Source organism: Gymnoscopelus microlampas, assembly GCF_963454915.1.
Source record: "Gymnoscopelus microlampas genome assembly, chromosome: 15".
Classification (NCBI taxonomy): Eukaryota; Metazoa; Chordata; class Actinopteri; order Myctophiformes; family Myctophidae; genus Gymnoscopelus; species Gymnoscopelus microlampas.
Window position 1 is genome coordinate 17,208,865 of NC_139952.1, and position 20,346 is coordinate 17,229,210.

Consider the following 20,346-nt stretch of genomic DNA (forward strand, 5'->3'; position numbering starts at 1 on the left):
TTCTGAAGAAACATTTCAATACAAAAATGGATTATAATCAATGCAGATGACAACCATGCTCTGTCAAGCCACGGAGCCTTGTTTTAAAAATACTCAAAGTAGTGTTTTGAGTGGCACAGGACAACTCACAGTACGTTTTAACAGCGGGCGACTCTCGGGCGATCGCCGGGCGACATTGTCCAAAAGATAAAGAAAATCCATCTTTCATCACCCCCCCCGCCCACTTCGCCCGATCGCCAGTAGTTGCCGGCTCTCATAGACTTTCTTTATCTTTTGGACGATGTCGCCCGCGATCGCCCGAGAGTCGCCCGCTGTTAAAACGTACTGTTAGGATCGATCTCTCCTCCTTATATACCCCTCTATTTTACCCTCCATCATCCCCATTGGTTCATCCCCTCCATCTCTATTCCCTGTTCATCCCCAATGCCTTCCACTCTCTTTCTTGTCGACTCATAGATCGGGAAAGTGTTAAAAATAGAATTTTGTATATTTACTATGTAGTTAACTTAAAAAGTGCCCATGGATCTTTATTTGTGTTCCATTTAAAAAAAAGAGATAAAATTCATATTTTTCGTTTTTCCAGGTGCCTGAGATAGTCTGTTGGCTATATGCCACGTGATACCAAAGCAATAACATTGAATGAGAAAGATGCGACATTTATGAGTCTAAGATACGCTAATAACCACATCACTGTCAGCTTTGTAGTGAACGCATTAACCTGGTGAAAAGAAGGAAGACAGAAAAACAAATACAGACAACATCAAGGCTGATAATAATGATAATAATAATAATAATAATAATTTGTAATGATATAATAAGCAGGTTTAAGCATCATCTTCATCATCATCCTAGCTCATCTGTTCCAGTTGTGACATCTCACAATACGTGGAGATGTTTACCTGTTCCTCGTGTACTCGTTTTTGTATTGTTCTTAATGAAATCTTGTTGTTGTTTTGTTTGACTAAGTCTACAACCATTCCAGAGAAAGCCATAGAACAAAAAACAAAACAAAACAAAACGCCCACAGTCCACTGGACGAACATATCGCTAGCCTCCAGGCGATATTTATACGCAGTTGCGCGCCAGCGTTGCGTACCGAAAACAGCTGATCTACAAGTTTGCAGATCTGCTATTTTCAATGCGCAACACAGTGCGCAACCAAGTATAAAGCAGGCAGTAGGAGTTAGCGCGCTGTGCATGCAGGACGCTGGCAGGGCTCGTTTGACGCGTTTCCTTCAATGATTCCAATCGACCTGTTGAGGTTTTTTGTGTTTAACTGGCTCTGGAGGAGACAGCATAGGAGACAAGCATTTCTTCTGGATACAGAACAACGAGACGACAAAATAAACAGAGATAAAAAACGACAACTAAATATCGAGCAAATGTGGACGCAGCCAGACATACGCTGAGGAAGAGTTTATAAATGAATGTCTGTGTGATGGAGGAGAGGCAGAGAGAGAGAGAGGTGGTATCCCTAGGTTTAGTCTTTCAGGTGTACTGTCCTGTCTGTTCATCCGTACATCCATGCATGTGTCCCTGTCCAATCTATCCATTGATCAATGATCCATCAGTCCATTACTTGATCGATCTGGGATCTGTCCGTCGATCCATCCATCCATCCATCGGCCCTTCCACCTCTCTCTTTGATTGGCTGAGTCTCTCCACCGTCAGGCTCCTCCCCTTTCCCCATCCTCCATCCAGATTGCCTGTGGCTGAATCTCCTGGCCCCGCCCGTCCAGTCTGATTGGATCGCAGGCTAGTGCGTGTGGCCCTGGGCAATCAACTTGAGGCGCGCTTGGTCGATGACGTCCAGCAGGTTCTTGGCATCGACAGCGAGAGCGTGAGCTGCCGTCAACATCTGTTTCTTATAGTCCTGTTGTAAGCTGAGGAGAACACAAAACATATCTTAATGAACAAATAGTATTTGTCATTACATTTTCTTTTCTTTTTCTGATTTCTTTTTGGCATTTTGTTATGCCTTGTTTTTTTTGTTTTGTTTTTTGATTTAAGAGTAGACAATAATTGTTTTCCCCCTTTTTCTCCCCAATCTAGTCGTTATGCTAATTGATTCCTCCCCACACACATTTCTGTATTGTCACTGCTGTTGTATCCTACTGACTCACCTGCCAGTGAGGAGCCCCCACCAGGAGGACGTAGAGCCTTCGTCCTACTCCTCCCGCCCAACACTCCCCGCTGACAAGTGCCGCGTAGGAGCACGTAGGAGTATGTGCAATGACCATTAACACCCTCCCTGCCCGGCTTCCCTCCCCCGAACACGGGCCAATTGTGCTCGTGTAGACGCTCGACAAAGCCGGATGCACCACCACGGTGGATTCGAACCCACAACCTCCGTGGTGGTGGGCAGTGACTTTACCACTGCGCCACCCGAGCGCTTTTACATTATGCCTTGTTTTAGATAGGTCAGTGTAGATAGTCACGAAACGAAGGCCAGAGGGAGGGGAGACATCCAAGAAAAGACAGCTCGGATTTGAACCCCGGTTCTCCCACTCACAAGGAGCATAATGGTTTGTGTACTAAATGGCTGAGCCAATGTCATTGCATTTTTAATCAATCCATGAATTACCCACATTATAAACGACCAATATCAAAGTAGTACAAAATAAAAACTAGAACCCCCACCCCCCTTAGAAAATGGGTGTTTGTGTACCTACCTTGTCATGACATACTGCTGGGCAAGTTTCATCTTCCCTATCAACTCTGCCAGGTCTGAATTCAACAACTTCTGAGCCATCTCAATCTATTTCAACAAAAAAGAAAAAAGTCACTAAAGCCATATATAAAATGCACTTGAGTAGAACATGTAAACCTTTGATTTAACAATTTATTAACCACTCAAACCCAAGCGTCCATATTCTGGGCATCTTGTTACGAGGCGATGCGTGAGCTTGTACATTGGCTGGTTTCGGCGAAAAGATTTGATCCCTGGGGGACCCTTGTCAACGAAGTGTAAAGGGTATAAGCTAGTATTTCTGGGATGCACTCATCAGCCCTGTCAGAGATGCTTTTAGACAGTCAAATCCTCAGTGTTGTGTCCATTTGTAACTCCAAGACTGTACAAATGTAACAACACTAGAGGTGCGGGTCGCTACGCGACCCTTCCGTCTAGTCGCTGGCGCGAGGCTCTCGTGTAGTAGGCTGTCGAGGTTTTCGACACGCAAACCAAAAGCGAGAGCAACAGCAGTGTTTGTTTCGAGACGGAAACCGAAAACGAAAGCAAACTGAGAGACGGACACATTTCACCCGTTCATCTATCTATGTATTCACACAGGCTCTTGCAGGACCAGAATGTGCGGCACAGATTGATGAAGCAGCCCGCTCAGCCCAGCGAGACGGCGTTCGCTGCGTTCAACCCTCCCAAAGAGTCAGACAGACAGTATTTGGATGGGGGGCGGGGTTGCCGGGGTTGCCATGTCCAGGAGTTGTAAGCGTGAAGTGGCGTGTAATTGCTTAGGGAAAGTGCGTCGACTAGTGTTTAACACCGGGATTCCCGGGATGCGGGAATCCCGGGAATTCTTTTTTTTTTACCATCCCGGGAATTCACTTCGGTTCCCGGGCTTCCCGTTTTTTTTTTTCTTGTTAGAAATGAATACTAATTAGTAGAAAGGCCTATCTACAGCGTGGAGGAATTACTATTATAATTAGGCAAGTTACTTGCCGCGTTGCCGACCAGGGCAGGGTCCCATCGTCCCGTTGTGAACCAATATGGGACGCACTGAATGTAACAGTAGGCTAATGAACAAAATAAAACACAAGTGGCCGTGATGCCCCATGCCTGCCCTGCGCAGTGCGCACGCTGATTTCACCGTTTCCTCTGCTGTCATGTCAATACGGTAGACACTAGTTGACTAGTTCAGATTCAACATCATCAAGTGAAACGCTGCATAAACAGTAGGTAGGTTTGATCGAGCCTATATTCCAGCTTAAAATGCGCGCAAGCCAAGCAATGCTTTTGATAGAGAGAGAGGACAGACCGGAGAGCTGGAGAGAGAGAGAGAGAGAGAGAGAGAGAGAGAGAGAGAGAGAGAGAGAGAGAGAGAGAGAGAGAGAGAGAGAGAGAGAGTATTAGACCGATGTGGTCCGATTTTTGTATCATTCATCATTAATGTAGCCTACCCTACCTACACTTGCATTTTAGAACGTTCAAACCACCATTTTACTAGAACTACCCAGTAGAACAAGTGAACTGCACAACAGCTGTCTGTCTCATTGATTGTCAGTGCTGGCAGCGCATGCATGTGCACATCAAAATCACACTACAAAACCCCACATTTGATCAACAACAAAATATAGATTAATAGACAACATACAGCCAACATCCCCAAATGGAGTCTTATAATATCCAGCAAGTAGCCTAATATAAATTAATAACTGTCTGCAAACAAATTACAAGTTTAGGCTATCAAATCAATATCCTACAAAAGTAGAGATAAACTGTGACCTCACCGGCGCTCTGATGGACAATGAATAAATAATCCCTTTGCACATTCTCTTGTCAATAATGATACAAATGGAACGTTTATTTCAGCAGCTAGAGTTTGACATTGTTTGAGTGCGTTTTGAGCGCAGCTCCTATAGTTTAAGTTAATTGTCTTCACCCGCTGCTGCGCAACAAGGCAGATCTCCGCCAGGGCAGGGCACCATAGGCTATTATATTTATATATTATATTTATATGCTTTTTAAAAAATCAACTTAAGTCATTATTAGTGCAAGTTCATAGGTGGACACAATAGGGACATTTGGGCACCTCGGTGTAAAATTGGCTATTTAAGTATCTACATATAAATGCATTTTAGTGGGCTCTTTTTTTTTTTTTTTACCCTTTAACGGGAATTCCCGGGAAGCCCGGGAAAAGGTCTGAAAATTCCCGGGAATTAAAATTAGCTATTTCCCGGAAAATGTTAAACCCTAGCGTCGACGCATGCGCAGTGCTGATGCAACTTACATACAGACGCACAAACATTCTGGCGCATGACTGTAGATTCCAATTGTAAGGTAGATGGACCCGGCCGTAAGGTTCTATTTGTACACTCTCAGATTTAACTTAACACAGGATTTTACTCTGTAGGCGCACCTAAGTCAGTTGTAGAATGGACTACTAAATCCCTTATCTGTTCCAGTTACATGTGGGACGCGTATGTGTGAAGAAGACAAAGAGAGTAGCAAAAGAACACAGGAAGACAGCGAGTGTGTCTTTCTTGCGTTTACCTCTCTGTGTGTGCTGGCTGGTAGCACCGGAATCGTCTCATCCACTGTCGCTAGCAGAGTCCTCAGTGCTAGGCCCACCTCCTACGCACACGCACGCACACACACACACACACACACACACACACACACACACACACACACACACACACACATTACTATACTTGTGAGGACCTCAACCTTTTAGGACGGCATTGAAAAATAGCTGAAAGTAACTTAACCACCAAAATAGCCGATCTACAAGCTCACAACGCGTCGCAGTTTTTATCTTGTTGATCGGCTATCACCTCACAATTAAGCATAAAACAGGGAAAACTCTTAATAACCCCAACCCCTAAACTTAACCTCTAAATGCCCAATCTTAACCCTAACCCCAACCTAAATCTTTCCCTAATTGTAAGGCTAACTCTAAAATATTTTTAAAACAATATAAAACAACCATTTCTCTTGTGAGGACCACAAAAATGGTCCAGGGGGGTCCCCAGCAAAAGTAGTTAACATAGCATTACAATCATTTGAACCACTTTATCCATTTACACGTTGGCTATTCAAAAAATAGCAGATCTACAAGCTCACAGCTGCTTGTACATGTGCTATTTTTGAAAATATTTTAAAAATATCGAACATTTTTGGAAGATTTTGAATCATTTAGAATTTAAATCTTCTCTTCTGGGGGTCCCTGGCTGGCACAAAACATTTTCAGATGGGGTTGTCTGTGGGCAAGTACAAATCAATTTGGGGGTCCTTGACATGAATTTTTTTTAGAACCACTGCACTAGGCATCAGCTTCTTCTTCTAAACATGTATGTGACTCTGGATATGTGTGTCAGCTGAATGACTACAAATGTTTTAAAAGGTGAACTGCATCTATCATTTGAGTCTTACCTTCACCATAGGGACGTACTCCTCTGGGGCCGCAGGCTGAATCCTACTGGACATCTCGATCACGGCTTTGACCAATCCCGTTACGTTCTCATACACTTTGTCGTTCGAGCGATCCAGATTGGCTGTGGGGGGCGGGCTGATCTCCTGGGGCTGGAGCTGGACGGACCAATGAGGAATGCAAGGACAGTAAGAAAGGTAAAGAATAAAACATCTGCCCTGCACATTTCTTTCATGGTCGAATATGTGACTGTAGTTACACAGACTCTCCACCAGGTGGCAGTTGTAACATCACTAATTGAGGCACCAGGAGAGGAAACCCACACAAACATCCACATTCACTCAATCTCATTGTTAAGTCATGAATGAATGTTGAATTCATGTTGAATTTTATATAAAAGTAAATACACAACCTTGTAAAGTCAGCCCCTGCCCTGAGTGACCTTTCCATGGCATGTCGGCGTTGCAGAATCAGAGGTGTAACATGTAGCACTACAGCATCAGCATCTAAGCTGTTTAAAATGACAGCTACTTTTGTTGGTAGATTATATGCATTTATAACTATATTGCCTATGCATTTATTTCACAAAACACTGGCACAAAATGGGCAGACGACGTGGCAGAACACAGTCACAACGTGTCTCAAAGTGACGCGTTGTGAGCTTGTCGATCTGCTATTTTCAAAGGATATTTATACATTTTATACATTTGAAAACTGGTGAAATGGGACCTTCTGCATAATGAGTACTTTTACTTTTGGTACTTGAAGTACATTTTGATGCCAATACTTTTGTACTTTTACTCAAGTACATTTTGAATACTGAACTTGTATTTGTAATAGACTATTTCTACAATAGGGTATGGATACTTTTACTTAAACATTTGAGTACTTCTTTCATCACTGCTTAAATGTGGCACAACAATGCCCCCCTATTCCATGTCAATACGAATTGGAAGGATGGCGCAACATTCCTACCTTGAACAGGCTGTGTAAAAATGGGCAAGTGCTTCTCTGTACGTTTCTAGAATGAACAACTAGTACAATTGGATTGTTAGTATGTTAGTCAGTCCATGATGTAACCATAGACATACTAAAACTCCAATAAAAATGTAAAGACTTAAAATGATCCCAGTCTTAAACTATGTTAGATTAGTCCTAAATGTACACAGCAATGATGACTTCTGGACTAATCCGAGTGAATTCATAGTTGTTCCTTCAATGATCTTGGACAGTTAGATCTCGTGGTCAAGTTTAAGTAAAGAATCCAAAGACTATAGAAACAACACTGTCAAGACTAACTTTTAAAATCATTTTAGTGAATTTCCTTTTTTTCAGGAATTTCATTTGACTCACTCACCCACCAGGAAAGCTCAAAGCAAAGATGTCTTTGTCAACAAAGACAAAGTGTTGCCTTTGTCATTAAGAGTTCATTTTGTACATTTTTGCTCTAGCTAATAGGATCAGAGGAAGGAAATAATATGAATCCTGTTTATGGGCGGATGATAATCCTCACCCACTACTATGGTGACAGACAGACTTACAGTTTGCTACTGTATTATGTCTACAGTATGTTAAATGGATACCTTGACGTAATGACTATTTAAGTTGGTTATTTGTCCTAAGTCACAAGCACCCGAAAATTACTGGCATGATTAACTGACAGCAATGGTACTGTAACTATTTCTTTACACAGACCACATAAAAAAAAAGTGATACCAAAGCTTTTTTCTGCAAGAAAAAGACAAAAATCCGTCAAAGTATCCCTTTACAACTTTAGTGGACGTAACTAGTGACTACCTACTAAGTACTAACTTCTACAACGATAACACATACACACACAGATAGGCTTACCCTCCACGGCTATTAGGGGGGTGGGATGGGGGGGTGGAGGAGAGGGTACAGTGGAGTGGGGGGTGAGGATGATGAGGCGTGACGAAGTCACAGGAAGAAGGGGTGGATGGATGGATTGGGGGGGGTGCAGAGAGAAGGAGGGAGTGAGGTTGGGTGTGGGGCAATAAAGTGTGGACGGACGAATGGATAGATGGAAGGATGGAGTAAAGGGTGGGTACAATGAGGAGGAGATTAGGGGTGGATGGAATGGAGGAATGGAGGATGGATTGTGGTGATGACAGAGGAGAGAGAAGAGGGGAGAGCACGTTAGGCCAAAGCAAAACCACATGCGAGGCATTACATGGCATCGTATGAAACCCAGTAGCACAAAGCAAAAAGTACTCGACAGTCACATGAAAGCCCACACACTGTACCTGCAGCATGTCTCAACTCATTCAAATGACAGACTTTTATAGTGGGAGAGACTAATGGCACACGGTGGAACTTTACATCTGTGGTTTCTTAACAAAAACGTTAATGCTGCAAAACAACAGCACTTTCTATTAAAGGTAGGGTAAGTGATATTTTTTGGTTAAAACAAAAAGTATTTTGTTAAAAGGTTAAAGCACTATACTCTGATAGTAATCATTGCTATAGAGTGTTTGTTCAGTAACAGGAGTCTCCCCGTCTCTCCAGCTCTTTAATAAACAGAAAATACATTTTCCGTTAGGTGTCCAAATCTCAGCCAATCAGGAGCCAATTTTTAAGCTTAATTTTTATAGTGTTCCAGTTCCAATTTTGCCTGCTCATTTCTTAGTGTCATCACTTCCAATTTCACTTGTTTAATCTATATCCTGATTGAGTTCTCTATCCTGATTGGATAAAGAGCTGGAGAGACAAGGAGACTCCTTTTACTGAACAAACACTCTATAGCAATGAGTACTATCAGAATATAGAGCTATTTAACACTTATTTTAACCAAAGAAAATCACTTATCCTACCTTTAATTGATTGATTGATATCTTTAATTGATTGAATTTAAAGGGTCCACCATCAATGTGTTGGTATGTGCACACAGTATCCAGTATGTATGTCTGTGTTTGTATTAGATAGAAGTTGCGTGTTTCTGTATCACTAAAGGTAGCTCTCCACCAAACAGGCTACAACAGATTACTGCAGACTGGCAGTCCGTTGGAAGGTGTGGAAAAAAAGTTGCTGAATGCACCTGAGAGCAGACACCGACAGACGGCTGCTATGGTGCTAAAAATAGCCTATGGCTTGATGTCTTTTTCAACAACAAGCCCGCTGCTATCCGACGGTCCATGCTTCCCTACAACCTGCGACCCGACGTGACACGTATCCACCGCCCATTCAACAGCAGATTTTTGGCGCCCGACGCTTTCTAACACTTACCGCCGCTAACGTCGGTGCGATGGAGAGCTACCTTTAGGGCATTGGTTCTCAAAGTGGGGTCCGGGGACCCCCAGGGGTACTTGAGGGGGTTCCAGGGGGTCCCCAGCTAAATGATGGATAGGAACCAAATGGACCCTTATGGGTCTGTAACTCGGAGAGTGTACACTCTCAGAGTTAAGTTAACATTGACTTTACAACATGAATTGGGGTCCCAGAGATAGAAATGCCATTAAATGGGGGTCCGTAGCCCTAATGCATGTCAAACTGGGGGTCCTTAAAATGTATCTTTTCAAATGGGGGTCCGCGGGCTAATAAGTGTCCATTTGGGGGTCCTTGACATGAAAAAGTTTGAGAACCACTGCTTTAGGGAGTGTGTTGAAATGATTTGCATACTGTAAGTGTGAGCGTGTGTGTGTGTGTGTGTGTGTGTGTGTGTGTGTGTGAGTTATGTGTGTTTACCTTGACCCCCTCGTTGTAGCTGTCCACAGGGCTAATATTGGTCAGGTGAGCGGGGGCCCCTGGGCGGGGGGGCTTTTTAGGTGGGGCCACATGTTCTAGAATGAATTAGAACAATCATCATCTTTTTTTGTATTGCAACTTCCATACATACAGTAGAAAACAGCTGAAAGTACTTAGAACACAGCCTAACTATATAGAAAAAGTTCTTATTCTTATACTAAAAGCTTCTGCGTCCATAAGCTTCTGCGATAAAACATAAAAAGGTAAAATTGTAGAAATAAACTGAATGATATAAACAAAATAGCCATACAAATTAGCAATATCAACCATTTTATACAGTCTATACAGTACAGTACAGTACAGTATATCAAACATGTGGGTAAAGACAGCAAAGTGTTTCACCTACTACTAAGGCTACATTCAGGCCATGGAAACATTTGAATGTCAAATGACAAACACAGACAAGCGTATCAATGATATGTACAGTATACTAAGTACGAAGCATGCCACATGTTGTGTAGTGGTCTCACCTAGTTTCCCCACAGGTTGGTAAATGTGTTGGCTTCCACCCTGTTGACACACACACACACACACACACACACACACACACACACACACACACACACACACACACACACACACACACACACACACACACACACACACACACACACACACACACACACACACACACAGAATATGGAGCTTTAACTTTTCAACAACAACAACAAAAAACACATTTTGTTTTAACCAAAGGAAATAAAATTAAACCGATTTGACCGCACAGTGTAAATTCAGTTTTCAGCTTCACCCAGCTTATTACTGCCCTGGTGGTCCAAGGGGGGGGCAGTGCTCAGGGACACCTCGACAAATTGCCGGGGGATCACCGCGACAGGGGGACCTGGGATCTTTTGTTTCCCAGGCGGCCTCTCTACCCATTCACTATGGCTGCCCTTAAATATATATCTCTTACAGTAGTCCATGGGCCAGACGAGATGTCGGTACACCGAAAGGTGGCAAAGGTTACTTATTATTTTTGAGAAGCTCTATGTCTGTAGATAACATTTTGGTATGATAACCCTTCCTGAGTCACAGCTAAATTGGTGTTATCAGCTGCTGAAGTTACCCTCCCCCATTGAAAAAAGCCATTTTAGATGCAGGTGCATATCTTGGTATTGGCTCCTGTTGAGTACATATTTCAATATCTTTCACTATAGTGTTTGGTATCATTTTTAAGGGGACACTTTAAGCTTTCATTCAAGCCCATTTGTGTATATGTGGGACAAGTACAGTGGTTGCTGGAGCTCTTCAAACTTCAAATAAAACATTTTTAACACAATATTTGCCGAAATCATATTTTTTCTTTTAGTCCTGTGCCATCAAGAAACATCAGTGGCACAAAACACAAAATCTGGAATGCCGACATGACCCTAAGGATTCAGGAAATGTATAATTTACCCATATTATTTCATTCTGAGGGACAGATTTTCAGCCTTATATTAAACAAGCAGTTTTAACGCGAAACTAATCAGACCATAGTCAGTTACAACACAGACTCGTTTTAAGTATTTGTTCAATAGTAGCATTTTATAATAAAGCAGTTCATGAGTCACAGTAGTAGTCAAATCAACATGAAAGTATATGCATGAAATTATGTGTCCTTTTATCTACATAATGCTGTATATACAGCAGTAACAGTGTAGTAACATCAACAGTATATAGATATACATTGTGCAACATTGGGTTGATCACACTATACAAGAGACTTCAGTCCTTTGTGCGACCCACTTTATTTTTGCTCAGTTTTTCCTTGTATGGCTTATTCTTTATTATCTTTTTTCTCTTTTTGTCTCTTTTTTCCCAATGTCCTTGTTCATGGTCTAGCTGCCTGGTAGAAGTTTTTTTCCAAGCTTAGGGCCATGTCACACATTAAAACTGGTCATCAATTTCTTCATCTGACTCCCCAAGTTCAAATTCTGGTTGTGGATCATCTGCCTGTATTGGTTGCTGCAGGTCTGCAACCTGCACATGTCGGTCCATGCAGGTCAGTCCATTTGACAGGCACGTGCAATCTGGCAGTTTGCACACACTTGCAGGACAACAGCTCCAAGACCACATCTGGTGCAGGTGGGGAATGCATCCAGTGAATGGCCAGCTTGCCATTGTTGTCGGTCCATCCATGGAGAATAGGGCTTGGTACAACAGGAGATGCCTGTAGACAGCAGTTCCAGATTGCTGCCTGGTAGTTTGCCCGTCCAATAATGCATATAGAGACAATCTCTACATGGTGGCAGCTGGCTGGATTCGATTTCCCCCCTTTTGGAGCAAAACCGTTTGTGGCGCAGCTTACTTACGTCTTATTTACATCACCTGTGCTGCTATTAGCGATGTACATGCAACAGGTAAACTTCTCAATTTCCTGGAAGAGATCATGAGATACATTCCACGACTTCCCCAGTTGACTGAAAGTATCTTGCCAGGAAGGGTCCTTTCTTACCATCTTCAGAGCATTCAGCTTCCCTCGACCGGCGAATGCACTCACTGTGTCACATCCTGTGAAGGTGTGTAAGCCAATTAGGCAGCTCAATGCCATTTGGAGCCACAGGATTGAACCAGTTATTCTCCATAAGGTCAATGAAAGCCTTGACATCCTCATCATCTCTTTTGACCCTTGGACCCTGTAGATCTGGATGGGACAGCTTGGAACTGCCTTGACCTATCGAGTCTCTCAGATGTCTGAGGAACACGGTTCTGTACTCAGCTGTAAGGTAATATCACATCTCCTGGCTTCAAGCTGAATCCCTTTGTCCCTCCAGCTGTCTGGGTGTCTTTGTTCACCGTTTCTTCTATGGCTTGGTCAACAGGGATTCGGAGAAAGGGATTGGTGGAGCCCATTTGAACTGAGAAACCCCCTTCCATGAATTCTGTATACACATCTGGGTGTGTGATGGGCAGTTGAGACATTTGGGCGTAATAGTAGGGAAGGTACTGTGCATAATTAATTTGGTCATATGCAAAGCACCAAGGAATCATTGCTCGAATGCTTGCCAGGTGAAGCATCCAGTCTCCCTCTCTAGATGGGCAGTTCTAGATGCAGAGAGACTGCCATTTCCATTCTTTCCAACTCAACCACTACCAGGCAGCAATCTGGAACTGCTGTCTACAGGCATGTCCTGTTGTGCCAAGCCCTATTCTCCATGGATGGACCGACAACGATGGCAAGCTGGCCATTCACTGGATTCTGTTCACTGGAACAGAATTTGAACTTGGGGAGTCAGATGAAGAAATTGATGACCAGTTTTAATGTGTGACATGGCCCTAGGCTTGGAAAAAAACTACCCGGCAGCTAGGCCATGAACAAGGACATTGGGAAAAAAAGAGACAAAAAGAGAAAAAAGGAAATAAAGAATAAGCCATACAAGGAAAAAACTGAACAAAAAATAAAGTGGGTCGGCACAAAGGACTGAAGTCTCTTATATATAGTGCGATCAACCCAATGTTGCACAATGTATATCTATATACTGTTGATGTTACTACACTGTTACTGCTGTATATACAGCATTATGTAGATAAAAGGACACATAATTTCATGCATATACTTTCATGTTGATTTGACTACTACTGTGACTCATGAACTGCTTTATTATAAAATGCTACTATTGAACAAATACTTAAAACGAGTCTGTGTTGTAACTGACTATGGTCTGATTAGTTTTGCGTTAAAACTACTTGTTTAATATAAGGCTGAAAATCTGTCCCTCAGAATGAAATAATATGGGTAAATTATACATTTCCTGAATCCTTAGGGTCATGTCAGCATTCCAGATTTTGTGTTTTGTGCCACTGATGTTTCTTGATGGCACAGGACTAAAAGAAAAAATATGATTTCGGCAAATATTGTGTTAAAAATGTTTTATTCGAAGTTTGAAGGGCTCCAGTAACCACTGTACTTGTCCCACATATACACACAAGGGCTTGAATGAAAGCTTAAAGTGTCCCCTTAAAAATGATACCAAACACTATAGTGAAAGATATTGAAATATGTACTCAACAGGAGCCAATACCAAGATATGCACCTGCATCTAAAATGGCTTTTTTCAATGGGGGAGGGTAACTTCAGCAGCTGATAACACCAATTTAGCTGTGACTCAGGAAGGGTTATCATACCAAAATGATATCTACAGACATAGAGCTTCTCAAAAATGATATGTAACCTTTGCCACCTTTCGGTGTACCGACATCTCGTCTGGCCCATGGACTACAGCACAGTAACCTCACATGACATAATATTTAACATCTTGAAATTATGAGTCTGAATGCATAATACTGTCTCAGCCCAGTGTGAACGTCCTTCACAGTAAGTGTTATTCTGTGCTTCACATTGCTACGTTCCCATGAGCCCTCTGTGGTGATGTGGTTGGTGTGTGGGCAGCACCCTCCCTGGCATGCTGACAGAAATACACACTCTATCTGTCTTTCTTTCTCTCCATCTCTTACTTTCCTACGCTCTCCTTTTCATTTTCTATCCCCTGCTCTCTAGTCCATTCTTTGTGTTTCTCTTCCGTTCCGTCTCGTCTCTCTCTCTCTCTCTCTCTCTCTCTCTCAGCATTGTCAGCGTTTCTGTCTCCATTTTCTGCTCTGTTTTTACCCAAACATTCCTGTCTCCACCAGTGTGTGTGTGTGTGTGTGTGTGTGTGTGTGTGTGTGTGTGTGTGTGTGTGTGTGTGTGTGTGTGTGTGTGTGTGTGTGTGTGTGTGTGTGTGTGTGTGTGTGTGTGTGTGTGTGTGTGTGCGTGCGTGCGTGCGTGCGTGCGTGCGTGCGTGCTGAGTGTATTTGTGTTATGTGCCTGTATGCATGTGGTAACAACTCTTACAGGACATGATTGAAGAGATAAACGCAAGTGTGTGTGTGTGTGTGTGTGTGTGTGTGTGTGTGTGTGTGTGTGTGTGTGTGTGTGTGTGTGTGTGTGTGTGTGTGTGTGTGTGTGTGTGTGTGTGTGTTGTGTGTGTGTGTGTGTGTTTCTCTTTGAGAGCCCACATTACAAGCCAAGGTGCTGATAGGAACAAGGAACTACACACACAAACTCCTGACACTTTAACAGCTCCTTGTCAACTGTAGGCCAGGCTTGACACGCTCTGAAGAATGTTATAGCTCATTCTTCATGTTGTCAATGTAAATAGAGGAACAAAAGTATAATATAACATGGCACGGAATTGTACAGAACTATGGTATAGCTTAGCACCGTATAGTAGAATATAATACAGTAGTACAGTCACGCTCAAACACATAAACAAAGTCACTCACTCATACACCCATAGATATAATGCATTACTCACCGGTGATTGAAGTGTTCCATCCTCTCTGTCGATGCTTCCCCTGCTGTTTCTTGCCTCTGCCTTCTACACAGAGAGAGAGAGAGAAGGAGAGAGAGGGGAGAGATAGACAGACAGACAGACAGACAGACAGACATAGGGGGATAAGAGAGAGAGAGACAGAGGAGGAGAACAGAGCGAAAGTCGTTTAAAGGGAAAACCCAAAAATAAAAACCGAAGCTAACAATTTCTGTACTCCCGTTCTCTCAAAAATGACTTGCAAGCTGTTCCATTCAGTAATAGACATCAGCCAACTTTAGCCAGTGTTATGGCTAAAATGACTGGTGGTCACAGGGGCAATTTCACATGTATAATTCTTGCTCAGGCCTGGATCCATTTTAAACTCTTTGCTTTTTGGTTTAAGTGGATGCTTTTGCACAAGAAATGTGGTGACTTCTATTCGTACACTCTAATTTGTTGACAATTATTGTTGTCCACACTTTGTTGTTGTTCCTATGGGCTTTTCCCCATGAAAAATAAAACAAACGAGAAAGGAAAAACTGGAGTCCCCCGTTGACCATCTGGAGTATAGAAAGAAAAACATGTCCAATCAAGTTACCAAAAACATCTTTTTGCGTTCACTGCCCACACCGGACTATGCTTACAAAATCAATCAGCCAAAAACATTAAAAAAACTTCTGCGGACAATCGACACTCTGCCACCGGCTACGGAAAACCGTAGCTTTTCATGGTAATACTTTTGGTGGGTTTACAACCCACTACCCCATTCAATTTACCATTCCCTCTTTCTGCTTAAAACCCATTTTGGGCGGGAACCCCTATTTGTAACTATACCTTTCAAGACGGGAACCCCTGTTGCTATGTACAGTATATAGCAGCATATTTGTTTTGTAAATTTTGAATACCCATTTGAAGTTTTTCAGAAAGGCGTTTAGAAGGCGTTTTTAGAATCGGCCTCAGGTCTAAATGGGTTAAGGCTGTATTCTGTAACTAATATTATATTTCCTATTACAGATGCTTCGGTCAGAAAGCACAGGAGTAGACTCTCAAGCACATTGCTATTGACACACACACACACACACACACACACACACACACACACACACACACACACACACACACACACACACACACACACACACACACACACACACACACACACACACACACACACACACACACACACACACACACACACACACACACACACACAGTCCCATGCAATCCCACAGAAACCGATAACAAGTCAGCATTCACAAACAATCACTAACCAAAACAATTATCACTGCTGCTGGTTAGCCAGATAACACATGATGACAACATTAAAATATCCTCTCAATCTCTTTCTAACTTTCTCCCCCTCTCTCTGTACCGTTCTGGTGAAGCAGGCCTTGAAGAGATGCATCCTGGGAGAACAAAGCCAGAAGAAGATTGGGTGATGAAGAGAGGAGAGAGAGGCCATCGAATGAATGGCAGAAAGAGAGGGGAAGGGAATGTTCGACCAAATCAAGAAATTGACTCCCGAGTGTTAAATCAGGAAGGACGCAAGAGTAATGAAAGACCAAGGCAACAGGGAGCGGGAGAGAAGGCAATGAGGAAAAGAGTGGTTCAGGACAGAAAACGTGGGATAGAGAACGAGAGAGAGAGAGAGAGAGAGAGAGAGAGAGAGAGAGAGAGAGAGAGAGAGAGAGAAAAGAGAGAGAGAGAAAAAGAGAGAGAGAGAGAGAAATTAAGCTCTCGAGTTTCAAAGGAGAGAGTTCAAATTTGACAGAGAAGGAATAGTGGAATAGGAAAAGTAAGAAAGAAAGAAAGAAAGAAAGAAAGAAAGAAAGAGGGATATAGACTGAGAAAATAAATTCCAGGAGGAAAAATCTCCACTGAGGCTCAAAGACGGTCCTTGAGAGAAAAAGATCCCGCAGTCTACCGCTTAAACTCTCCCGTCACACTGTCTTGTTTCTCTCTCCGTCTGCTTCCTCCCTCCCTCTCTGGGTTCCTCCTCCCTCTCCCTCTCACTCTCTGTTTCTCCCTTCATCTCTCTCTCTCTCTCTCTGATGACTGCCTCCCTACTCTCTTATTCCCCTCTCTCTCTCTCTGTTGCTCTTGCCAATCCCACTTCCTTTATCCCCTCCTTCTCTCACTCTCGTTCTTCCTCTCCAAACTCCATCTCTCTGCTCTGTCTTTCTTCTCACTTTTCAAAACAAACAGTGGGTTGTGTATTTGACTAGCAGATCAAACAGAAATATGAAAGGTGGGGGAGACTGGAGCAGCTCGGACAATAAGCCTCTTTAATAGGAAGGTACGTACAGGACAAAAAGACGGACGTTTTGATGTTAATCTTCCTCAGGGTAATCGAAGGAAGCTGTAGTTAACCCATCCATGTCATTTTAGATTTCTTTGGCTATTAAAAAAATCACACCCAGTGTGAAGTGAGCGGTGTGGTCATCATAGTGATGGAAGCTCATAGCACGGCACAGAGTGCCGTGCTATGAGCTATGTATAGAAACATAATAGTTGGGTCATTTATGGCACTTCCGTGACCGCGGAGAGCGAAGGTCCGTTTCTCAATGGATTTGTCATCTAGGAGGGTTATTAAACAAATTTAGCCGGGGTGTCTTTTTTAAAACGGCGGGGAAAATTTGTGGGAGACCAAAATCCAAAATGGCTGCCGTGAAAATGAACTTTTTAATGGTTTGACCTACAATGATGCACAATACATGGTTTCAGAGCTTATTTTGGTCAAGGAATACATATATGGTGTTTATATAATGATTTGACCTATTGTCGACCTTCAAATGCAAGATGGCTGCCAATTATGAGCTCCAAAAGGGAGTTTTTTCAAAATCGTCACAGAGCCTTCATATTAGGCTCAAATGAAAGCTCTGCTCATGATGAGTTGAATAATATACAGTATAAGTACACAGAAGTAATCTCTGAGGTCAATAAAGTCAATGTTTGTGTGTAAACAGCAGTTGCTGATTTGCGGTTTCCCATTAAATAGGGTAGGCTACTGAGAATATGGTGTCCAGTTCATCCCATCACATTTTCATAATGAACCAAAAATAAATGAGCTCTATAGCCTAACATAAAATAGTATTCTGTATGCAAAGCTAGAAAGGTTAGTTGCTTGAGGTGAATTTAAAGGTCAACTCATTTGTCACCCTTATTTTGTAGTATTGTGATTTTGTCAGTGTTTCCACCTGTGTCCTCCTAGTCCCCCAGCCTATCCCAGTGTTGATTGTCAGTTGAGTTCACCTGTGTCCTGTTAGTCCCTGTATATTTAAGCCCTGTGTTTGCACTGTGGTCTTGTTGGTCTGTTGTCATGCGAGGTGAGGTTTTTAGTTGTTGTTCTTTGTGCTCAAGAATCTTGGACATTAGAGCGTCTGCCATTCCAGAGCCCTTGAATCGCTTGTAGATGGCATAGATGTAGGACATCAGCTGGTGGAAAGTTACGAGGATTGGGAGGATGTCCTTGAACATTAATGGATTCTCCGCCTTGAGCTGAGTGAACGTCTTGTAGGTGGGCAGGTGACCAACAAGAAAGGAGAATGGAATATTCTTCTGCCGCATGGCCTCCACATGTTTCACCATTATGTCATTCACCACTGACTTGCTTGGAGGTTCATTGTATGTTGTGTGGTAATTAGGCATGCTCTTGTTGGGTGGTGGATGACAGCAGGACTGGGCACCACTGTATCCTGGAACTCGCTGCTCTTCAGGTGGTGGTCTTCTGCCATGATTGTCTACACGAGACAGTGCATGTATTACAGAGCGAGCACGCTGCGGAGCTGACCCATCCACTGGTGGATCTACCCTGGGACAAGCAGGTGACTCACTCTTGCTACCAGGGGGGGCATCTGTACTGGCAAACCTTTGTCAGTTCCGCACACTTCTGCTTTAGCTGTGCAGAGATTTCCTTCTTCTTGGTGAGCGTTTCAGCAGTCTCTTTGCCTGGTTTCTTTTCATAGCTCTCTGGCTGCATGTACATGACATTTGTTCGATGGACTGCTGTAGAGTCACCTGTCATAGTGTCAATCTTGAAGTCGTCATTGTCGATGATCACGATAGCTGGCTTGCTGTCTGCGATCTCGTGTGGGCAGGTTGCTGATGCCTCCACATCCATCAGAGCCCAATGGTCATAGAGGAGCAGTGTGTCTGCAAAGCTGATGCAGACACCGCTCTTGTGCAGAGTGTCTACCAGATCTTTACTCCTTGTCATGCCATGGACATTTACTCCCAGGTTGATAGCAGAGCTCCGCAGTGTGCTCGCTCTGTGATACATGCACTGTCTCGTGTAGACAATCATGGTACAAGACCACCACCTGAAGAGCAGCGAGTTCCAGGATACAGTGGTGCCCAGTCCTGCTGTCATCCACCACCCAACAAGAGCAAGCCTTATTACCACACAACATACAATGAACCTTCAAGTCAGTCAGTGGTGAATGACATCATGGTGGAACATGTGGAGGCCATGTGGCAGAAGAATATTCCATTCTCCTTTCTTGTTGGTGACCTGCCCACCTACAAGATGCTCACTGAGCTCAAGGCAGAGAATCCAGAAATGTTCAAGGACATCCTCCCAATCCTCGTACCTTTCCACCAGCTGATGTCCTACAGTACATCTATGCCATCTACAAGCGATTCAAGGGCTCTGGAATGGCAGACACTCTGGTTACAGCAGGGGTAGTAGTGGAGGGGTTGGTAGACCAAGCACTACGAGGAAAGCACTACAGACAGGGCGTGCTGTGCATCCTGCTCTGGCGAGAGGTTCTTATCCAAAATCACTTCCAAGATTCTTGAGCGCAAAGAACAACGACTAAAAACCTCACATGACAAAGGTCTACAGACCAATAAGAACACAATGCAATCACAAGGCTTAAATAGACAGGGATTAACAGGACACAGGTGAACTCAACTGACAATCAACACTGGGATAGGCTGGGGGACTAGGAGGACACAGGTGGAAACACTGACAAAATCACAAGACTGGTTAGACAAGGCAAGGAAGACAGACAGGAAACACTGGGAGCAATACTACAAAATAAGGGTGACAAATTAGTTGACCTTTAAATTCACCTCAAGCAACTAACCTTTCTAGCTTTGCATACAGAATACTATTTTATGTTAGGCTATAGAGCTCATTTATTTTTGGTTCATTATGAAAATGTGATGGGATGAACTGGACACCATATTCTCAGTAGCCTACC

General features: G+C 43.1%; 1 protein-coding gene across 3 annotated transcripts in view; it reads right to left on the bottom strand.

Moving 5' to 3' along the window:
* Positions 1-394: 394 nt before the first annotated feature.
* Positions 395-20,346, bottom strand: part of LOC311062315 (focal adhesion kinase 1-like) — a gene marked incomplete at its 5' end in the record, with an annotated part of 91,178 nt that continues 71,226 nt past the window's right edge. For all 3 annotated transcript variants that reach the window (XM_084081244.1, XM_084081243.1, XM_084081242.1), the window contains 7 exons: positions 395-1,883; positions 2,673-2,758; positions 5,228-5,308; positions 6,110-6,265; positions 9,810-9,904; positions 10,340-10,379; positions 15,146-15,208. In XM_084081244.1, coding sequence (XP_083937370.1) covers positions 1,757-1,883; positions 2,673-2,758; positions 5,228-5,308; positions 6,110-6,265; positions 9,810-9,904; positions 10,340-10,379; positions 15,146-15,208 — 648 coding nt within the window. In that variant the 3' untranslated portion in view covers positions 395-1,756. The remainder of the gene's footprint in view (positions 1,884-2,672; positions 2,759-5,227; positions 5,309-6,109; positions 6,266-9,809; positions 9,905-10,339; positions 10,380-15,145; positions 15,209-20,346) is intronic.